This window comes from Hetaerina americana, unplaced genomic scaffold (genome assembly GCF_022747635.1).
Source record: "Hetaerina americana unplaced genomic scaffold, ioHetAmer1.1.p SCAF_20, whole genome shotgun sequence".
NCBI classification, from domain to species: domain Eukaryota; kingdom Metazoa; phylum Arthropoda; class Insecta; order Odonata; family Calopterygidae; genus Hetaerina; species Hetaerina americana.
This window is the reverse complement of record NW_027286764.1, coordinates 1,080,794-1,104,214: the sequence shown is the minus strand read 5'-3', so window position 1 is coordinate 1,104,214 and position 23,421 is coordinate 1,080,794. Positions and strand designations below refer to the sequence as shown.

Sequence of the window (23,421 nt, the reverse complement as noted above, 5' to 3'; positions counted from 1 at the left end):
AAACCCCCCCCCCTCATTTATGAGGCAACTGCCATTTTCTCGTGACTTCCTCGCAACTAGCATGACCTCGTCAGCCAACCACTGAATTCCAGGCAAGTTTAGGTCCCCAGGTAATGGGGAATGATCCTCTGGGCTTTCAGAGCATAGGCCGACTGGAACCTCGACTGCTTACATCCCTTCGTTGGGGCTGCAGTACATAGCAATTACTTTTTAATTTTTCCCTCCAATCTGGGTAAGCTATTGTTACTCCATGAATTCAATTTTTTGAAATTATCAATTGCTTCAAGCTTTAATCCTGGCCCTTAAATGTTGGCACAAAAAAGCCAGCGTTAACAAACCATCAAAACACCAGCAGCAGACAATCCAGGACCAGCAATATTATACGTATAAGTATCCAGTTAAAATATCAAGCAAGTTGATCATACAACAAATAAAAATGCTCGAACAAATAATTATGAAAATATTTAATAATATTGAACATTGAATCACCCAAATCATACATAGTATGATATCACCACAATTAAATGAATGAAAAACCAAATTGTAAACTGAGGAGATAGTCCTTAGGATAATATAACTGCATCGGGTTGACAATTGCAAAAAAAATAGCCAAAATTTACCCCCGTCTGCATAGCAAATACTTGACTTCTTAGTTTTGTATATACATACCCCAACTAAAAAATGAAAGACATGTAACACTGATATAGCCCTGAGTTAGTTGTTCTAATCCCTTTTTTCTACCAAAACCATGGTCCTCGACCTTGCCGCTATAACTTCAGGCGTCAGTTTCCAAAAATTCCTCCAACTGGTTTCCAGATCGCTTTGCTCAAAGTCGAGTTAAGGAAGAACTCTGTGTGGTAGGCCTTGCTCTGGCTCCAGTCCTCTGCCACGCGCCAAACCTGCTTCATGCTCCAGCACGATGAAGATTCAAACACCTGCATCAAGTCCTTGGTGTCCGAGCACCAGAGAGAATCCACATCATGGTGGTTGGCCAGAATGGCACCAAGGCTGTCTGAGGCCCCTGTGCAAATCAATGCAGTAGATACAGTTCAGGTAGATCAACAGGAAAGGAGGAAGAATAATGGACGACTCGAGAGGAAAGAAGAGAATAGGAAAATTACACAGTGGCCACTATGGGAAGCATATAAACCAATTCAATAATCCTAAATGGTACACACAAATATAAATAAAGAATGAAGACCATCTCTTCATTAAAAATAAAAAACAATTATTTCTCACATGGATTTTTTTTAGTGTAAACTGCAGAATAAACAGTTCAACAACCAGAATAATTAGTTTGATTCTGGCTAGAATACTTAACCAAAGAATGATGGACAAGGAAATAGAGAAGTGATGAAATGAAGTATAAAAGAGTATTAGTCAGGATCAATTTGGATTTAGAAGAAGTTAACGAATAACTCTCATTGTAGAAACTAGGCTCCAGAAAAAAACCATAACACTGCTGGCTGGTGTCTACGTTAGTTAGCATCCAAATTAGTGAGGGTGTACAGCCTATTTACAAAATAGAAAACATATTCAAAAAATGTTACTGGGAGATAAACTAAAGGCAAGAGACCATCCTTGGGTGGAGTGGGAGATGACAAAGATGCATGGTACTGACTTTCAAATCACAGCCACATTGAAAACAATTAATGCTTGCATGCTGAGAACTGCACCATTAGTGTTTGTTGGTTGTGGTGGTTTTGAGAACACTGCAATATTTGCAATGATAGGGTGACATAAGTCTTATGGATATTTACAGAAAAAATGCCAGCATAGACGACTGAACATAGTTTGCAGTAATTTCAGATTTATTGTGCTGATGAAATAGGTCTGGTTTGAAGAGCTTTGGCAGAAAACACAAGTAGAAGGTACCTGGACAAAAAAAACATAACTGAAAGAGTACCCATAATGCTGCTGCTCCATAGTACTGAGACTGCTTACAAAAATCTGACAAGAACATAAAATGAAGCCAAATAAATAACTTGGATGCAACCATTCTTTGACCCCCAGGGGACTCTTCCACAATAAGACATGGAGGAGAAAGTATAATCGATTTCTACGCCACCTCAAAACTTGATTAAGTAATCAAGGGCCACACTGCGGTCAAATTACATATCAGAACACTAACAACCAAAAACTAAAACATGGTTTTCAAAATTCACCGTTGAATGGCCACTCTGTGAATGAAAAATTAACATTCCACTTAACAATTTAACTGAAGAGAGCCCTGTTCATTCTATTTGGTCAGCTGAACACTATTCAAAGACTTCACCACCTAATATTGATAGAAAATTACAGTCTAAGCAAAGATATTCATGAAAAAATCAAGTGGTAACCAGTCAAATGGACAACGGTCAGTAGAATGGTTTGAGGCATCACTTTGTGGAAGCGACTCACATATCGGAAATGAAAATATTTTGTTCTTCCACGTATATTTTATAATACAAGACCTAGGTTTCGACTTCCAAAGTCATCATTAGGCCCTGATGATGACTTTGTAAGTTGAAACCTAGGTCGTGCATAATAAAATATGCGTGGAAGAACAAAATATTTTCTTTTCTGACGCAAGAGTCTACTGTTTGGGTAATGCTAATCTGACTATGGCAGCGCAGACAGGGACCATAAACAGCAAATCATTTCTTTAGACCCATTTTTACCACACTGATCTCAGGTCACAAACATCAACCATAGGGTATTCCTAAACCTGTAGTTGATCTCCCTTTAAGAGGAAGGATTAAATGCTGAATGTCATCATCTTTCAAACAGGAGAGAAATAAGAGAAAAGAAAGAAAACAAACTATATAGACCCGCACGAGGGCTGCCACACAGTGTTACTCGGTGGCCCTACTTAGTAGTCTTCCTGACTTTCCCAAATAAGAATGTCATGGGATATACAAATAACAGTCCATCCCATGCAAATCTCTCCCTTGTCATCCTGAAGAATAATTCGTCTCTAATAACCCTGAGAAACCACACACTCCGGTTCATCAACATTTCCCCACTCGGGCACCACATGGTTCAGAATGCATGTGTTTTGTAACATGCACATTTACAAAAAAATTATTTGATATTCACCTGATATCACGTTGATCACACCAGCAGGCAGGTCCGACGTATCAGCCACCTGACAAAGCCAGAACATGGGTAGAGGGCAGCCCATGTCAGGGACTACAACAACCGCATTGCCGAGGGCAATTGCAGGTGCGATGATTGAAAGTGGAGTGAGGAGTGGAGAGGTGCAGGACGCAGGGCTCAGCACACCAATCACACCTCTGGGGTCATAACTGATGGATACGCTGACCTTAGACTCCACCAATGGTGGCAGCTGGCACTGAGGAATGGGGCACTTGTCACAGACGGAGGCCCAGAAGAAGAGGCACTCCACACACTGGTTCAACTCCTTAATGGCTGCCTTCTCGGAGAGGCCCACTAACCTTTACACGGAGGGCAATGGACACGAGAGTGAAGGAGTAAAAGATAAGGGAAAAATAACTACACAACACTAGCTGTGTAGTTATTTTTCCCTTAGCATTCACTAGCATAAGTAGCATGAAGTCAATAATCAAAAAATACCAAATAGATAAGAGAAACACAGCAATTCCACAGTTAATATTAATTGATGACCATGGTTTTGCCACTACTGCAAAACTATCAAGTGAGGAATTGCTGTCTCTCTCCTACCTATACAATGAGGAAATTCCAACCATCAACGGCAACAGACAACACACCATTTAACACTCTAGTAACAATGGACTTTATATTAGACTTGAAGATACACAATTTTTTAGCTTAGTAGAGGAGAACCTCATAATACCAGCATTATCTATTCCATTACCTTTCTTGTACAGCAAAAAAATTCTTGTTTAGTGAAACAACTTTCTACATAATAATCAATGTAAAACACAATAATACATTCCATGCCAAAAAGAATAAATTAAACACAAGGTTTATTAAAAAATAATTATGCAAACATTCTTTCGGGACGTGGTTCACATTCTTCCACTACTTTGGAATGAAGCAACTGGGAATGTGAGCTCTATATGTAAAAGCAAAAAAGAATTGAAGTCCTATCTCCTCATCACTTGTTTTGCAAAAGAACAGTCGTTAAATAAGTTATTTTTGGGGCCAATAGTTTTGCTCATTATGCCAATTATTCACTGTGCAAGGTTCCAATGTACCAGTTCAGTTTTTTCATTTAGGGCTAGTCTTTCCCACAAGGAATGTGAACACCATATATATATATATATATTAGAGGGTCATCCGGAAAGTAGTACCCGTTCGTGAAATAAAGACACAAAAGTAAATATTAACAAACATAAAAAATTTTATTTGAAAGAGGATACTTTTAAACTACTTCTCAACATAATCTCCAAGCAAATTAAGGCATTTGTCATAACGTGTGACAAGTTTCTGTATTCCTGCTGCATAGTCCTTCGCCGCCAGGTCATTGAGATACGCGAGGGACCCATCTTGCACAAATTTTTGCATAATGCAGATGGTGTTTAACAATTTCATGAACAATTGTTCGAGAAACATTGGGAAAATGCTCACAGATGTCATCAATTGTGACGCGCCGATCGTTCCTCACGAATTCGTCAACTGAGCTCACCAGTTGGTCTGTAATGACAGACGGTCTCCCCGAACGCTCATCGTCGTGTGTGTTCCCCCTCCCCATGTTGAAGTTGCGACACCACCGCCGAACAGACGACTCGTCCATTACATTGTCTCCATACACCTCCTTTAATTGGCGATGAATATCACATGGGCGAACGTTTCTTGCATTGAGGAATTTAATCACTGCCCTCACTTCACAACTGGCGGCGTTCTCAATTTTTTTAAACATTGTAAACAATCACAGAAACAACACAGGCAATGCTAGCGTCACGCAACTTGGCTCAGAGAAGGCAGACAAGCCACTGAAGCTATCTGACCTCGTCCAGCGGCTACTCGCGTCGTCAGCACTTCATGCGGCACGAACGGGTACTACTTTCCGGATGACCCTCGTACGAGATAGAAAACAAATTTCAGCAAGATACAGTGTTCTTTTTAACTTAATCTTCACACAACGTTGTAACATAACCATGTAGCCGGAGCCTAGGCTTACTTTGAATATTCCCGGCATCATTTTTTTTGGAGTTACAGCCTGACAATATTAGTGTTTTGCCAAAAAAATCTGAATCAGGTGCAATGAATGAGCTTCAGTATTGTCATAATGCAACTGCCCGTTTTCCACCATCATAAGGTCTTGTCTTTTGTGCCAAACTGCATCATGGTCTCAGCAGAGAGCTTTTAGACGGTACTCTTTTGTCACTGACCTTTCAGTGCATATTCCTGATGCACAATTCCAGGCATTTAGGATCCTTCTAATGTGTTGAACGTGCTTCTGTTTTCACAGTCGTACCGGCAATAAATTATCATGGATTTCACTGGAGAAGGAACTTTAAATAGAAGCAGTGGTCCAGGTTGTATTAAGAAAATATTTAGCCACTGCTACTAATGGCTTTGGAGGCAAAGAGAAAGGAACCAAGAAAAGGATGCTATGGAGCGGAAAGTCCCAACATACTTCATAGAAATCCAATGAAAGACATCGAAAGCATATTGTATGATGAATTGAGAAGCACAATTATTTCCAACCTACGCTATGCCAATCATCCAACTAGTGTCCTTAAATCAATTACTTCAAAACTTTATTATTAATACACGATGAATTAACAAGGTCTCCAAGGTCTTCCAAATACAATATCAGGATGCACAAAGATGACGTGGATGAATTCCGGCCGATGTTCAACTCTTTCATTAAGATTTCTCCCCGAGCAGCAGTTTCAGGTACTTCGTGGCACCCAAGTACTGAAAATGTAGTTCAGAACCTCTTGTATTTTAACAGCATTGCAAAAATCACTTAGATGAAATTGGTGCTTAAATCTTTTAAAAGGCAACCTTTCTAGTTTTTTAACACAAAACTCATTGTTTTTAACATTTGTTTAAGTAGAAAGCTTTGCCAGGACAATTTCATACTCTCTACCTACGTTCTCACATCAATGTTATTCTAATTTAGGATATGAAACTCTTAGAAAGTTCCCTAACTGTATGATTTGCAGCACAAGTTTTGTAGGTGAATGGTTTCTTCATGACTAACATTTTGTACGTGAATACCTCAATAAAATAGCCACCAGCTGAATATGCCAAGGAATTCAAAGATACAGAGTGTAGCAAAATGGACTCCCTAGTTTAAAAATATCACTGACGAGCTCACAGATAAATAATTGGTGTGTGAGTAGTGGTGTTAGCTGGGGGGAAACTATTACATTTTCAGTAGTCACCATGCAGTGTTTTGGTAAGCATCTAAGCCTTGTCATTGAAATGTTCTTCAAGAACAATGATAATGTGGTGGCGACGCTGAAGGGTACTGCGGTCTAGAGATGAAGCGCATTTTCACCTCTCCGGCTCAGTAAATAACCTAAACTTTAGTTACTCGGCGACTGACAACCCTCGTGAACTTCATCCAAGACATCTTCATAGCCTATAAGTGACAGTTTGATGCGCTGTGTCCTCCATAGGCATTAATGGGTCATACTTATTGAATCTCGAGGTTCAACTGTTACTGTGTGCGCTATTGCGAGATGCTGGAGAACTTTTTTTTTACTCCACAAAAAGGAATAGTAGTATGGTGAGGAATATGATGACACAGAAGCCTTTTGGTTTCAACAGGATGGTACCATCTGTTGTTCACACCAAATCCTGCGAAAATATTTTCACGGCAAACAGATCTTCTTACGAGGGGATGTTCCATAGCCCTCTTAACTCCCAGGATTTGAGCCCATGTGATTTTTTTCTCTGGGGACATCTCAAAGCTGAGGTTTACAACGTTCAACCAAGGACTTTGGAGGCTTTCAAGGAGGCAATTACAGATGTCATCACTGGAAAAATACAAGATATGCTGAGAAGAGAAAACTTTTTTGAACGACTCTACATGTGCATTGCTCACCTGGATAGAATAATTTTCAAAACCTAATGAAAAAATGTCAATAAATGCAGTTTTCAGAAACAAAAACTTTTTCACCCATCAAATCAGGGAGACCATTTTGAATCACCCTGTTTATCAGCAAGGTTAGCAATGAATTTAGGAACAGTATGATTAATTCACAGCCCTGGGAGTGAATTTCAATTCAGATAACATCCACTGTAATCGACCCCAAGGCTGTTCAATATGCGAGGGTAGAGCTCACCTATTGATAAGCCCAATGGGGTGTGAAAATCACACATCAGGGTAGAGGGACCAGTTTCTACCCCTGCGCTGCCTGCAGTTTCTCTAGGTCTAGCACCTGAAAAATCACCAAACTCAGATGGAGCTGAGGGTGCCCAGAGACCTCTCAAATTAAACCAGGGCCCTTGAGACAGGAGCCCAGCACTAAGCCCACTGGACCACCACGTCATCCCTCAGATTATTATTTCGGAATGATGAAGCACAAAGCTAATTTCAAGAGGATAGAAACAAGAAGAGGAAATGGAATTTAGAAGCCTTAACCAGAAGTGCAAACACCTCTATCCAAACCTAACCTTGTCAGTTCCTTGGAAAACTCCTCCTTCCGTAGATCAAGGTTCTCCGCAAAGTAGAACAAGACCTGGGCCCGAAAGTGTGCTCCAGATCGGCTCCACCCTGGCTGTGCCTTGTGGGCAGCTTCAACAGCATTGCGGATATCTTTCCTGGTGAATGACACAGTGAATGCTTACAAATATAATGCAATTTCATTCGAAGATAATGATGAAAATAATGAAGACATTTATACTTCCTAAACTTCCCCACAATTTTTTTTAAATTTAATTGCAACGAGTCTTCTCCAGGTGATACTTTGATATTCATATTACATTCTGTAAAAAATAACCATGACCCATAACACTGCATCCTGAAAAAATATGCTCCCACATCTGGTGCATCGAGCATGTCTGATTGTCCAGCAGATGAATGCAAAGAAAATAAGCGATAATTTATTTAGCAATTCATTTCTGGTTATGTTCACCATTAAACTAAATCATATTAATTGCTTTCCTCCCAGACGTACACATCCATTAAAAAACCTAGCCTTGTGAATTGAAGTACACATATGAAGCAGATTGATGGAAAGGAAACAAGTGACAACTAATATGCAAAAATATATCCAAATCATTTTTTTAGGAAGGCTTTGGATGGACACAACTACCAAATAAATATTTTGTGACTCCTAACAAAACACAATCCAGCAAGCTACTCCACATCAGGTCCCTCTTCATCTGCGAGTAATTCCTTCCTCCCTTCATCCAGTCCAACATCCCTATCCTGTTCCTTCCCTTTCCTCGTTTGCCTCACATTCTCCCCTCTATTATAGTCTTCAACATCCCACTACCAATCAATAAGCCCTTCATCCATTGTTCCTGCCTCCTTAGGATTTCTCCCAACAAACCCCTCTCTTCACCCACCATACCAAGTACTTCCTCATTGCCTTTTTCCTTTGGGTCCATAATATTTGCCCCATTCTTCTCCACAACATTTCACAAGCCTCCAATCTAAATCCATCCTCCTGTTTCAGCGACCAGCAAAATAATTGTGCCCATAAAAAACCTCAATTTATGTATTCATTAAAATGTTCTCCATTGATGGCATACATGATGATGAGTCAGAACCAGCAGTTTTTGTCGGATGCCTTTGAGATGGTGCCACTTATAGCGATGTATTCTGCTGTTAAATGAATAACAACATATTGTTCCACTGTTCTAGGAAACAAAGAGCAGTGGAATAATATTTTGTTCTTCATTTAACAAAATTGAGTCAGAAACAATCGAAAAAATGTATTTATTTCTACTTACTACAAAAACTGACAATTTTAACAAGAATACATGGCATTGGGTAACATAAATAAAAATCACAGCAAAGAATTGAACGTAAATAACATGGGTACAATGGCACACAAATGCTATTGTTCAAACCTTAATAAATACATGTTTCATATAAACAGTATAGGGACCAATATTTCCTGCCGTGAATGTCGCAGAGCACTCACACTGCACAGACTTGGTGGTGGTGGTGGGGGGAGGCTTGACCTTCGACATGTGCCAAGTGCCTGCGAGCATTAGCTCAGGATATATCATGTTTTTAGTGGACCCCTGTCGACTGACTCGGTGCAAGCGCAAAACGCTGAGAAAGATTAATCAGCGGCACACCATCCATTTTTTTTGTTGGACTGGTAAAATTGGGTACGGAGACGTTGGTATGATTTGCCAAGTGTTCAAGGATGAAAGCATGTCACAAAAACTGCAGTTTTTAAGTTTTGCAAACTCCTCAAAGATGGCTGAGAGAGTATGGAGGGCAATATTACTGGTTTAAAAAGTTTTCATTTACGCAAAATGAACTAGAAAAACTTTCATCTTAGGATCAGCATTATATCTGACGAATGGTTCGCTGTGACTTGCACATATACATAGTTTACAACTCAAACTATTTCCATGGTACCTAAAATGAAATTTTGACAAACACTGTACCAAATGAAAGAGTACTAATTTAGATATAACAAATCACTGGGTGCTTGTATAGGGTCAGCACCTGAATAAGTTCATTGACTCCGGGTAAAATTTACTACAGATGAAGTACAACCGAAGGCAGACAGAACATATGAAGTAGCAGAGGAGGAGGGAGGGCAAATAGGGCAAAAGAGGGGCGGTTCATGCTAATTGCAGTAAATAAATTTAAGGACCATCAAATTATGTATCAAGTAACAAGAATTAAGATAAAGCCAACATATCGAACTCATTCTTCCAGACTGTTTTCAACATAAGCTCACAGAATATACCCGAGACCTTCCAAAGCAAGCAATGAACTTTTCCACCCTCGGAGTGGAGTTACTCCATAAAACCAACATCGACCCCAAAAAATCTCCGGGACCTGACGAGACACCAGCGCGCACAAATTAAGAACTGAAATTGCCCCTTACCTTGATTTAATATTTAAAAAATCATTAGCAGAAGAAAGCGTGCCAAATGGCTGGAAGGTAGCTTCTGTAACGATTATATTTAAAAACTGAGACCGGGAGGACCCCTGTAATTATAGGCCAATATCGCTCACCTCCATCTCCTGTAAGATTCTTCAACAATTATTGTTAGTTCCATTATGGGGCACCACGATAGCCAAGATTTATGGATCAATTACCAGCATGGCTTCCGTTTGGGTAGATCCTAAGAAACTCAACTCGCACTCTTGGTTCATGATACAATGAACTCCGGTGAAAGTAATATTCCAGTTGACGTGATATTCTTAGATTTTACAAAAGCTTTTGACTAAGTCCCTCATTGCAAGTTACTTGCAAAGTTGGTAACTTATGGAATAGATGAGAGTATTACATGCTGGATTAGACAATTTTAAGAGATCCTGTCCAAACAGTAGTCCTGGATGGTGCGTCATCCAATACTCTCAAGGTCACATCTGGTGTACCACAAGGGAAGTGTCATAGGCCCTTCTTATTCCTTATTTGCATAAATTACCTCAGTACCACTGTTAATAGCAAGCTCAGTCTGTTTATCATCTTGAAGACCGAGTCGCGTTGGCTAATGACCTAGATGCAATTCAGAATTGGTGCGACACATGGCAATTGGAATTTAATTATAAAAAAATGCATAGTATACATTTTGGGGTAAAGATTTATTCCCTCCCACTTAGTTACGAATTGAAACAAACAGAAATCGCAAAGATAGATCCCTTTATGTACTTGAGTGTAACATCACTCATGATGTCCTGGGGAGAGCACATGCGAGAAATATGCGGTCGTGCTAATAAACAATTGGGATTTGTACAAAGAGTGCTGGATAAATGCGACAAGAAAGTGAAGAAACGATGTTTTCTTGCCCTAGTCAGTTCCCACCTAGAGTATGCTGCCAGTTTATGGAATCCTCAAGAGATAAATTTGATTTCAGAATTAGATCAAGTTCAGTGGAAGGGAGCTAGATTTGTCAAACATTGTCCTGACTAATGCAGTAGCATAACTACTTTGCTAGAAAATTTAGGCTGGGATTCCCTTACACAGTGGCATTTACAATGTAGGTTAAACTAATTAAAAGCATTTAAAGATGGGTCCTTTTCCAATGACATCAAGAACATAATACGAACCCCAACATATTACAGTGGGAGGGATCACGAACATAAGATTAGAGAGATAAGACTGCAAGACTGACAGGTTTAAAATGTCATTTTTTTTCCAAGAACGATAGAGACCAGAATGCTAGTAGTCGAAATCCCTCAGGAGTCAGTTCAACACAATAAGTATTAACCTACAAGGTACGGACTGCAAATGGTTATATATATTATTTTTGCATGTTCCCCCACCCATTTGAAAAACCCCAACATCCCTTACCCTTTCCTCCTTGTGATGCTCCCCCTGCCACACACCATTTTGGTGGCTCCCAGGGCATTGATGTAGATGAGCCAGGGCTCTTCCCTTGGGAAGGCAATCAACTATACTTGTATGCTGTATTGGTAATGCTGGAATGAATATCGTATTCAACCAGCGACCGTTAACAGCAATCTGAATAGTGCTGTAGGCCTCAGTTTGACCATCTTAATCTTGAGGCTGATTAACATGGCTTCGATTCAGGCCAAATTTAGAAACACTAAGGTATTGATAATTCAATGCAATCAATGCTCAGTCCACCTTGGATGAGTAAAAACAGTAGTTAAACAGAATGGACATGGAAAACAGAAAATATGAAGTGATTTCTATGCCTTGCACCAAATACTGACTCATACAAGTAATACTCATATTCATAAATATTACTTTTGTAGAATTTTTAGTTACCATAAAAAATATTTGCCCTCAGACCAAGTACAGCTTTCTTTTTATTTTTTCCATATCCAGTAGAAAGTAACAAACAATCCACAGGTATGGTATTCCTGTGAGTTTTAATCCAATAAAAAAGGGATTCAGGGTAAAATCTAAACGTGCCATTCCTCCATTGATAATTTTCCTGCACCCACTGAGTCATTTGATCAGAGCACAACTCTCTGGATCATCTTTAATGGATGGATGGAAGAGAAATGCCACAGAAATTTCATCATACTTTAGCTTGGGATGCAATATCCACAAATTTGGCCACAAGAAAGGGATATGGACTCCCATTCTCCATCCCAACAAATGCCAGAACTAATCACAAGGTTAACAGTCGGTCTTTGCATATATATCGTGAGTCCTTTGGCTTTAAGAATCTTATAAGCGTCATCATCCATCTCAGTGAATTTAGTTTGGGCAGTCGTAAATTTTCTTTTGGCCCGTCATATTCTCGCCTTAACCCACCCCTAGCCTTAGTCAAGCAACTAGGGAGTCACTTGACAAAGCGACAAAGAGAAGGCACTTCACAAGAGACCATTTATCTTTAAAGAAGTGGAAAAGAATCCACATGAGAAAAGTCAACATAGTAAGATGCCTTGGATTGTCACCCACCTGGACTTAATATAATGCAACCACAGAAACAATGTCTTCAAGTATTTTGAAAATAAACTTAAGAAATATGAAAAATTCATTTGATTTTTTCTTTTTGAGCTATCACATTTTCCTGTCTTCCCACTTTTCTCATCTCCTGTGGATGAAACAGTATTCAAATCATTGCTGTCACTCTCTCCAGTTCACAAAACACAAATTTTCAATACATCCACGCAGTTAGGATTACAACATTTCTCAAATCCCAAAGACCAATGGGCTTGGCCCTGCCTGCTCCCATGCATTCTCCTCCCAACACCACAATGGCCAACGAAACTCATCCTGTTATCTTTCAAAATCTTACCAATCACACCATTTAACATTTGCAATTGCTGTGTCATTTCTCAGAATATGAACAATCCTATACCACTCTACAATAAGCAGTTTAATAAACCACTCTGCCAGTGATTTGGGAACCTTCTGTGTTTGCATTAAGAGATGGTACACAACCAACAAGGAGGGAGCTACAAAATCCACAAGAATAGTGCAACGACATTGACTTGAAACAAGCAAATACACATTCACCATGAGGCTAAATTTGTATGCCTAGATGTGATACCATTTTACTGATCCATTTTCATGATGTAACTGTGGCATTCATAGAAGAGAAGGCAAAATAAATAGGGAAATCCAAACCATTCGAGCATTGTTAAGGCTTACCGATTTCCATCTGGAACCAGTGCGTATGGCTGACCCTGATGATCACCAACAATAATGGTGGAGTTCCCATCAGGCCTCTTGTTTGCTCCCCCATAATACAACTTGTATGTCCTGTCCACCATGCCCCTTGTCGCTTGGCCACCACTGGACCCCCCTTCTGCAAGTGGCAATGCCCGAGTGCTCGGTGCCACACCCTCCACTTGTCCCCGAGAAGCACCATGGGACTTCAGAACCAAATACTCGAGCATACCTGTGCAACAACAAAGTTTTTAGTGTTGGCACGAGAAAAATTCCCAAAGGAATAAGCATAGCTTCTAGAATGTACTGATGGATTGCAATTAAACATTTCCCCAGCACAATTTTGTAGAAAGCATGGGTAGGATGAAATCAGAGTCAAACCAGGTCAGATCTCAAGTAGTAACAATGGTCTATATATTTAAAAAAATGCAATTTCATCTATTTTTGTGAAATAATATGCCCACAGTTATCTGTTTAGGCAACTACAAATGTTCATAATTGCGTAGACATAAGGAGAATACCACACAGTTGATTAGTCTATTACTCAAAATATTGGTCACATTAATGGCAAGTGAAACTCACAGTTTCATCCAATTACACTTGTAGCATAATAGGACAAGGAGTTCTTAAGGTTGGTGGGCAAGTTGTAGTCAGCAACTAAGTCGCAATAGGTATGCCTGCCTTTGACATTGTCTCTACCCTGGAGACAATGGTCGCACAGTAATTTCTGGAGATTTAATGCCCTTCATCACATAATGGTATACTAAAATATAAATAATGTTAGGAATGTATACCATAAGCTCAAATCAAGTGTAAGCACAAGAATATTTCACATGCTCACGTTATAAATCTGTGTTAACAACTGCACCAGTTTCCATCAATCCGGCTATCACAAAACAATCGCTATCATGAAAATACATATTTAAAAACCATTCTTTATTGAACCAGTTGAATGACAATTCAATAGAACAAGACTTAATTCAGGGTACCACGGCTCTCCTTCATAAATTCTGACTAAAAATCACCCTGCTTCACCCAAGCTGAGAGATTTATCATGCATCAGATTTTGGGTCTAGGGAACCATCAATTGATGACACAGAGGAAGAAACTACCCTCATATCATGATAGGAGAACTCCACAATGCATTAGGTGAGCACCCTCACCTATCACACCAACATTAAGCTGATAACTATGGTTAAGTGGGAAACTGTGTTAATTCTTTTCTTTGTATGCTGTATTGGTAATGCTGGAATGACAATGGAGTTCAACCAGCGACCGTTAACAGCAACAGATGTGATGCTCTAGGCCTTATTTTGACTATATTAACCACTGGGATGATCAACATAGCTTCGACTCAGGCCAATCTCCACCTCAAGACTCGAGCACACAAAAGCTGACCAAATTTTGCGTACACGCTGCACCATCCCCCACCCGCAAACCTGACACACAAAACAAAGGAGGACTCCTTTAGTTGTGTGTTGAGCTGTCACCAGGGCAAATTCGACAAATGAAATATTCTACCTAAACAAATGAATACCTTCAAGTGCACTCAAGCCAGGCAGTACCGCATTAATGACATCTATGTCATGAAGAACAGCACTTACACTAATATTTGGAGGGAAACCACTCTGAAACACTTCAATCTTCCATTTACTTAGTGTATTCTATCATTAATAACTTACACAGTAAACCCTTGCTAAACCAGAAACATGCTTATTCAGAACCAAGTCGAGCCATTTGGAGCCTGCGGTGTTTTATGAGACCACGGCATGGTTGCACTGCAGCACTGAGCTGAAAGTAACGTTTTGCTTGCAAGTTTCTCTGGGCATGAACAATTATTATATTTAATTAATTCATCATCTTTTCAGCTGTATTGTAAATTATAAGTCAACAAAAGTTACATTAAGCAAATAATTCACTAGTTCAACAAAATGCCACACATTGCATAGTTATGACATTTGTAGACAGTAGATGGCCAGTTCTTTCTATTTGCCTTTGCGACTTTTAAAGCACACTTATTTACTAAGACTTCTTCCAGCAGTATAGCTGTGCAACCAATAGGGAACCAAAAAATGAGGCACTGAAAGCAAAAATTCATACACAAAGTGAAGCTTCTTGAGAAGTGAGATTACATGTGCATGAGGTCCTCTTACTTTGAAAAATGACCTCCGTGTGATGGGCAAGTGCTCAATGCACATTGGAGTGGAGCTACCCTCCATAATATGAAGTGTAGCGGAATTTGTATAAAATGAGTATGGCATAGAAAATACACAAGTTTATCACAGATAATCAGGTGAAGCTCACAGGCCATGGAGAAGCTATGGCTTGAATTTATTTTATGGATAAATTAGGAAATGTGCATTCTTGAGCTCAAAAAGCACAAGTCTATCACTGCCAGGCCAAAATACTCCCCTAATGCCCTTGTTCAATTCTGGTAGGAATCACGTTGCCCCAAAGGAGGAACTAACGCATGGCACACACACACCAGGTAGCAAGGAGGAAGTACACATTTACAAGTCCAGGAAGGTGGTCAGAGTGCTTTTGGAGTCCAGAACTCTAAATAGCTGACAATATTTGAAAGTGTACTTCATGAGGAACCTTTTCACTTCTGTCACAATGAACTCAGACGAATTAAATGATGATGAGGGTTATAAATGTTTACACTGCGTGGTCTCACATATAGCCTACTACAAAGAGAGTCGTGGTGTTCCTCAACCCTCACAAAGGCATGCCTTCACCCCCAAAGAGAGTGCCAGCACCTTTGCACCAAAACCATACCCCTCTCTCACCTTCTCTTCCTCCTATCCGGCCAACACCGCTCTGGCGTGATGCTCCAAATGGCACACCTGCATCAAACTTGTTGACACAGTTAATCCACACCGTCCCCACCTGAAAGCACACCAAGACAAAATGCGCAACATCAGTGAAGGCTGGAAGACACCAACCAGTGAGCAACATCAACTCCACCCATTAAACTGTGAAGGTAGAGCTGACCTGGAAAGTGAAACACACGGACCCAGATCCACCAAGTCACATGATTATATTAAAATCCACCCAAATTTTTAAATCAAAGCAGTTCATACAAGATGCAGGTATAATATAGAGTCCACTAGAGAGTTCTAGGAGCTCTGACGATGATGAGAACTTCACAGTCATACAATGTAAGAAATGGAAGAAATGCAATTTCATGACCATAGGTCAAGGTGAGCCCAACGATAATTCAAGCAGTTTCTGAGCTGTGAAGAGAATGATGCATGGCTGAGTGGGTTTTCGCGGCGGTGGTTTGAAGGATTCTGCATTCTTGGGTCTCACCAAGTCGTCGTTCAATGTAGACAAACAGTTTCAACAAAGTTGCATTTGGCATCTTCAGGTCAAAGAAATGTCATAGCAAAGGAGAGTAGACACTACCCACAACTCATTAGAGAAGATTGCCAAAAACCCGGAGAACATCACAGAGATGAAGGCTACCATCATCACGACGCATGGAAGAGAGTCCTCCGGAAATGGACCAATCAGCGAGCAGCCACTAGACGGGACCACCCATATAAGGGTGGCCAAAATCTGAGTCTTATCTCTCTTCAACCTGAAGATGCCGAATGCAACTTCAGCAAAACTGTTTTCAGCATTAAACAACGATGCCGTGAAACCCGAGAATTCAGAATCCTTCGAGAATGATGTATGCTGACCATTTGGCCAAGCACATGACTAAATCCAAGGTGATTGACCATGTCAAAAAGTAATTTCAATATCGAGTACTTTCTCAAAATAATTGCTGGAAAAAGTGCCAATGGTGCCTTTGGCATTGATTATACGGATTACCATGAACTTGTAAATTCACTCCTATGGCCCAATAGAGTCATCTTAAATTTTGAACACCAAGACATGAGCAAGGCTCTACTATGCGAGTGCCTTACGGGAGCAGAAATAGTGATTTTCAAGATTCAATGAGTGAATAATGATCACCTAAGTTAATAATTGAAGTTGAAACTCTTAATTTTGCCAATCATAATGACTTAAAATTGTTAAATCTAAACATTCAATACATACGATCTAATATGAATGTTCTTGAACCTTTCCTAATTGATCACCAGCCTGATGTTGTCATCTGTATTTCAGAACATTGGATCATGCAACGGAATATTCTGCCATGTCCAGAATTTTAACTCGAATCTATTCTGAAGTAGTGGCGTACCAGGGGGTCAACTGAAATGCTATCCCACAGAAAGCAAACAAGACATGAGAAGCACGTTCCCCATTAATAACGATAAGAAAGCCTAAGACCCACCCTATTGGATTTCTATAGCACTCACTACATCCCAAGAGATATCCCCAACACCAATGTCACCAGCGAGCAAGGGAACAACGTCAGTTTCTAGATACCATGAAGGACTTGGAGAAGGCATAATTATACACTGAAAGATTGAAATACTTAATGAAAAACATGTACATTACAATGGCAAAAGAGTATTCCAACAACTCAACAACACCCAAGGCACTGCGCTGAGAATGAAAGAGATAATAGAAAGCTATAAGAAAAGTAATTGCACGAGGATGTAACCTCTTGCTTCAACCCCTTGCACTGAAATGACGAGTCTAGCTCGTCATGAACTTCCGATGCCAAATCACACAATGACAAGTGTAGCTTATCATCTGATTTTCATAATTTTAGCATTATTTAGGGGAACAATATAATTATTTTGAAAGTTTAAATATGTTAAAACATCACCAATGTACATAAAGAACTCATATTTCATGAAATATGATGCATTGGAAGTAATAAAATGATTTTCAACGAGTAGCCAATGTTCTTGATGTTTTTACGGGAAGAGGGTTCGTTCATCAACTATTTAAAATCCTACTTTTGGGCAGCAGATTTTTAATCGCACTTGCTCAGGAACTATTGCCTTGATCGCCATGAAATGTAGAAATGAATAAATTGAGTTCTCTTCCATACATGTTACGAATTCTAAGAATAAATGCTATTGTAACACAAAAATTAAATAAATGATATTTTTTCATCAGTATACTTTTGGCAACATTATTGGTGAAACTAAGCTACAATTTGGAATCTTAGACAAACTGTTAGCTTAGCCATCCTTCCGTAGTATTATTTTCTTTCATTTTCATACTTACATAAAAGTATCAAGTTTCAACTACAGAGTTGCAAGTTTCACCTATCAAGTTTATACAACAGTTTGTACAGAGTTCGCCTCCTCAAAGAGGGTGTTCCTATTGCACGATGAGTCATCATCTCTGCACTTTTTGTGATGCCTATGCAGTTCCTTCACGATAACCTTAGTTTGAATGTGATCGCTCATGTGGTTAGACAGAGTGTGTCATAGGGTAACAGAGGGTAGGGTATCTGTAACAAATCAAGTCAATTTTGAATATGACATCACTGATAAAAGAATAAATCTAGGATCATTCTAGAAAACAATGTAAAAACATTGCCATGCCACTTTTGGAGGGCGATAAAGAGATTAAAACTCTACAATGTGGACCAAATCGCCTGATAGGTAGATAAGATTTATCCACCACAGAACAATACATAATTGTAGGGGCTTCGTTAAGATTTAATTACATTTACGTACATTAACAAATATACAAATTCAAAGGAATAACAATGTACATGAAATAGTAGAGTATTAAATATTTAAAAAACAGAATTCACTACATTGGCTCTTTCTACGTACTTTTCGATGCTATAAAAAACATTATTTAAAAAGAAATTTTTCAACATTTTTTTAATTTATTTTCTTGGGGGAGTATTCGTTTTAACTCTTCAGGAAGTCGATTAAACAGCAGTCTTCCTGAAACTTCTGGAGTTTTTTGTAGTGCTGCTACTCTGCAATTGCCATTATGAAAATTACCCTTACCCCTGGTGTCGTACGTGAACATCCCTATTTCTGACCAGTGAAGGGGTTTTGGTGCAGGCATACAAAATCACATTGTACCTATAGATACAGGGAATGGTCATGATTTTGTGATGTTTGAAGCACTCCCTGCAGGATTTTCTTGCATTTAGTTTAAATATAACCCTTAATGCCCAATTTTGAAGGGTGAGTATTCTATTGATGTTTCCATGTGCTGAGCTCCCCAGCAGGCAATGCCATATCGAGCTATGGACTTCAATGTACCATGGGATTAATATTTCTGTATTACAATAGTTGGCAAGATTTTTTAAAAGGAATAGGGCTGAACATATGTTTTTACTAATTTTTCCATTTGAAACCTCCAGCTTAACTTGTTGTCCATTTCTAAGCCCAATAAGGTGGTATGCTCTAACTCTGATATCAATTGGTTTCCTATTTCTACAGAAATATTTGACTGAAGGTCTCTAATACTAAATACCAAGTAAACTGTTTTTCTTGCATCTAGTTTTAAATTATTTACATTTAGCCATTGAGCGACTGAATTCACCATAGCATGCATATCTATTTCTAATTGAGATGATTTCGTATGCTCAAGTACAAATAGAGGAAATGGATCAAGTAAAACCTCAAAACCAATCAGGAAAATTTAACTTGTAAGGGAGAAGTCTGACTGATGTCAAGGCAGCACAGAGAAGTTCAAGAAGTATGGTTAATAAAGGGATGACTGCTCTGCTCAGCCAAGGTCAAAAAAACTTGGGTGCACATGTAGTGTGGCACTTAATAAATCAAGAGAGCACTCAGGGTGGGGAAGGCAGGGAGGGTAGCCTTTAAATCCTGATGATGACTGCAGGGGCTCCATGCAGAAAAAAGGAAATGCATAGGGAGGGCTGGAATATTATCAAGAGGAAGGCCCTTGGCGGCACATTGAGGGGAAGATGGAAAGGCAGTGAGTGCATACATGAGGAATTTCAAAGAGTGAAGGGGAGGGAGGTGAGTTGAGTGGCCAAGCCAAAGGAAAGGCAGTCACTGTGCATCTGAGAAGCCTGTAAGAGAAGAACATACAATGAGCACTCTTCATTGACTGCATGCCAAAGACAGAGTGGTCAGGGAGCTAATAAAAGCAATGACAGAGGTGAGAATGGAAAGGTATTTGAAGTGAATGCTTTCTTAATACCATTGGTGACTGCACACAATATAGTGCAATCATCACACAGACTCAGCAAACCCTTTCAGAATTGGTCCACTGTCTAACAAAAGATAACGGGGGAACGGAAACCATTTCATTTCCATACATATAGTAAAGATATTTGGGAGCAGAAAGAAGTGTTATGTTTTGTATGCTGCATTGGTAATGTTGGAATGACAATTGGGTTCATCCAACGACCGTTAACAGCAATATATGTATTACTATAGGCCAGCTTTTGACTATCTTAATCACTAGGATGATTAATATAGCTTCGATTCAGGCCATTTTTACAAATGGGTGTGAAGCTTTTATTGATTTAAAAGTATGAAATATGTTGGCGATTTGTAATCCATCACAAATTATGTCTTTGGCTCTTCTACCTCCACACCATGCAGTACCACCAGCAATGCATGGCGCACCATCATATTTCAGGTTGAAGGTAAGACAGGCAAAAGAACATGAAAATTTACAATTACATTAATGTTTTACAAAACAAACATTTGAGGGTTAAAAAAATTAACCTGATTCAGTTATTTTAAACAAACATCTCCCAGGATTAAAATAAAATAAAAACCAACATGTTTTTAGCAGACAACTGTAACAAATATAAATAAGTCCCCAAGCTGAAATATTTTAAGCACTAATTCTCATACATGCATAGATAAGAGAAGGGAAGCTTAGTTAAATTGAAATGGAAGCTGCACCTAGGAAATAAAAATGAGGAACTGAGAGTAAGAGCGCATTTAAATTATTTTAAGGCCTTGGTCATCAATTAGAATTTCAATAGAACTGAGAAAGAAATTTGCTGGATGTTCTATCTGGAATGTGGTGACAAACAGCAGAGAAACATGGACGGTTAAAAAGAAGGATGAAAAATACAGACAAGGCGTTGAAATATAGTTGTGGACATGAATGCTAAAGGTGAAGTGGACTGATAAGAGCAATGAGTGAGGAAGTGCTGCTAAAGAGAGGGAAGGAAACTACAGAGCGAAATCAATAGAGCTAACTATTACTTATTACCGTAAACTGATTTCTACCACGAAAAGAACCTATAATGATAATAAGTTACTTAATTCCAATAACAAGTCCAAAACTGCATGGGAAATAATTAATGACTGTAGAGGTAACAAAAATCCACAACTCACTCTCCCAAAACTTTGTAACCCTGAAAATAACACTGCCATTAGCTATTCATCTCTAGCTAATAAATTTAACAAATACTACGTATCAGCTCCTTGCCTAACTACTTCTCCAGCCAATGTGCTTTTTGCAAATACACCATCGTCAATGTTTGCCAAGCCCTGTTCTGAAACCAATCTAAAAACTATTGTCTCCTCACTCAGAAACAAATCCAGTACTGGCGCAGATGAAATTCCTGGTAAAGTTGTTCATCATTGTTTTGAAGCCATAAAAGCACCCCTTTTATTTTTAATTAATGAATCTTTGATACAAGGGATTTTCCCATCCCAATTAAAAGAATCAAAAGTAGTGCCCATTTATAAAAACCATGGCTGTGTAAATGATTTGAATAACTACAGACCAATAGCCGTCCAAAATACATTTGCTAAAATATTCGAAAAAGCCATGTATATGCAAATAGCATCTTATCTCGAAAAAAACTTCCTACTTTCAAATTCTCAGCATGGATTTAGATCTGAAGGGTCTACCACAACTGCCATACGTCAGGCAATCGACAGCATACTTAATTCATTAGATGCTAAATGCAAAACTCTTGGAATGTTTTTTGACTTGTCAAAGGCTTTTGATACTGTAAACCACAATAGACTACTAATTAAACTCAATAGAATAGGAATTAGAGGAAGTCCTTTAAACTGGATGAAGTCCTATATTCATAATCGCACTAAGAAAGTAGTGTTATCAGTTGATGGGTCAAAATATTCATCTGAAGCATACCAATTTAACAAAGGTGTTCCACAAGGCTCAACCCTTGGGCCACTTTTCTTCCTGATATACATCAATGACCTACCTAACTGCTTACCAAATAATGATGGAATAATACCAGTGTTGTACGCTGACGACACTAATGTAATAATATCAACACAAACATATCTCAGCCTTGTGGAAAAATCTAAGTCTGTCACACTTGCAATAAACAAGTGGTGTAGAGACAACCTTCTAGACTTATATGTAAGTAAAAGTAAAATAGTATACTTTACACGCAATAAGATCGTGTCAGACGATCTACTGGTAAAAATCAATGACCTATCAATTGAGCGTGTGACAGAATGCAAATTTCTAGGTATTTCTCTATGTGCAAATATTTCTTGGGATACTCATGTAAAAGCCCTTCAACACAAGCTCAGTTCAACTTGCAACTTATTAAGACACCTGTTTGAAACTACAAGTAAAACTGTACTACTCAATTTGTACTATGGGGAAATTTAGTCAAATATAACCTACAGTATAATATTATGGGGATCAGCTGCTATTTCTCAAACCATCTTTAAAATGCAAAAGAAAGCTATTAGAATCATCACGAGGAAACCTCACAATGCTCCATCAAGGCCTATTTTCCGTGAATTAAATTTGCTACCACTCCCGTGCATCTACATTATGTTTTTAATTCTATAAATAAAAAATAACATCGGCAACTATTCTCTTAACTCTGCATATCATTACACCAGAGGCAGGAATGACTTCCATTATGGGAATATAAGAACTAAAGCATTGAAATTAGGACCCACTGAAATGGGCATCAGATTATATAACAAACTACCCAAAAGTATCAAGGATACACAGGGAACTGCTGCATTCAGGCATAAATTAAAAAGATATCTACAGCGCAATATGTTTTACTCGGTTGATGAATATCTCAACAATATTCCCAACCAGTAAGTTCATACTTTTAGTTTCTAGCAATGGTCATGGTCTGATTCATGGTAATGATCAACGATTTTTCTGAATTTGATATTGTATGTGCATGTTACAGCCAAAGTTCATGGGTTTGTACCAAACATTTATGTAACTATGAGCATAATTTCTTTTATGTATCTTAACTGAGCCTGTGTCTTTGCTCCTCATTGACGTGCCTTATATCATGTACATACTCCACCCACCTGGTATTTTTGTATTGTGATCTCTGGGCAAATAAAAAGTAATAATAATAATTAAGCAGAGCAGGTTACTTAGTAAGCAGAGCCAAAGAGAGGAAAAACCTGAAGAAAGG

The 23,421-nt window shown here is 38.9% G+C and overlaps 1 protein-coding gene across 4 annotated transcripts in view; it reads right to left on the bottom strand.

Annotated features, from left to right (window-relative positions):
* Positions 1–455: 455 nt before the first annotated feature.
* Positions 456–23,421, bottom strand: part of LOC139688547 (aldehyde dehydrogenase family 16 member A1-like) — a 38,247-nt gene continuing 15,281 nt past the window's right edge. For 3 of the 4 annotated variants that reach the window (XM_071586090.1, XM_071586091.1, XM_071586092.1), the window contains 5 exons: positions 15,965–16,064; positions 13,158–13,407; positions 7,561–7,707; positions 3,079–3,437; positions 456–1,021 (listed from right to left, as the gene is read on the bottom strand). In XM_071586090.1, coding sequence (XP_071442191.1) covers positions 783–1,021; positions 3,079–3,437; positions 7,561–7,707; positions 13,158–13,407; positions 15,965–16,064 — 1,095 coding nt within the window. In that variant the 3' untranslated portion in view covers positions 456–782. Of the gene's footprint in view, positions 1,022–3,078; positions 3,438–6,167; positions 7,326–7,560; positions 7,708–13,157; positions 13,408–15,964; positions 16,065–23,421 lie in introns of those variants that run through there. The other variant, XM_071586093.1, reaches the window with a different exon arrangement.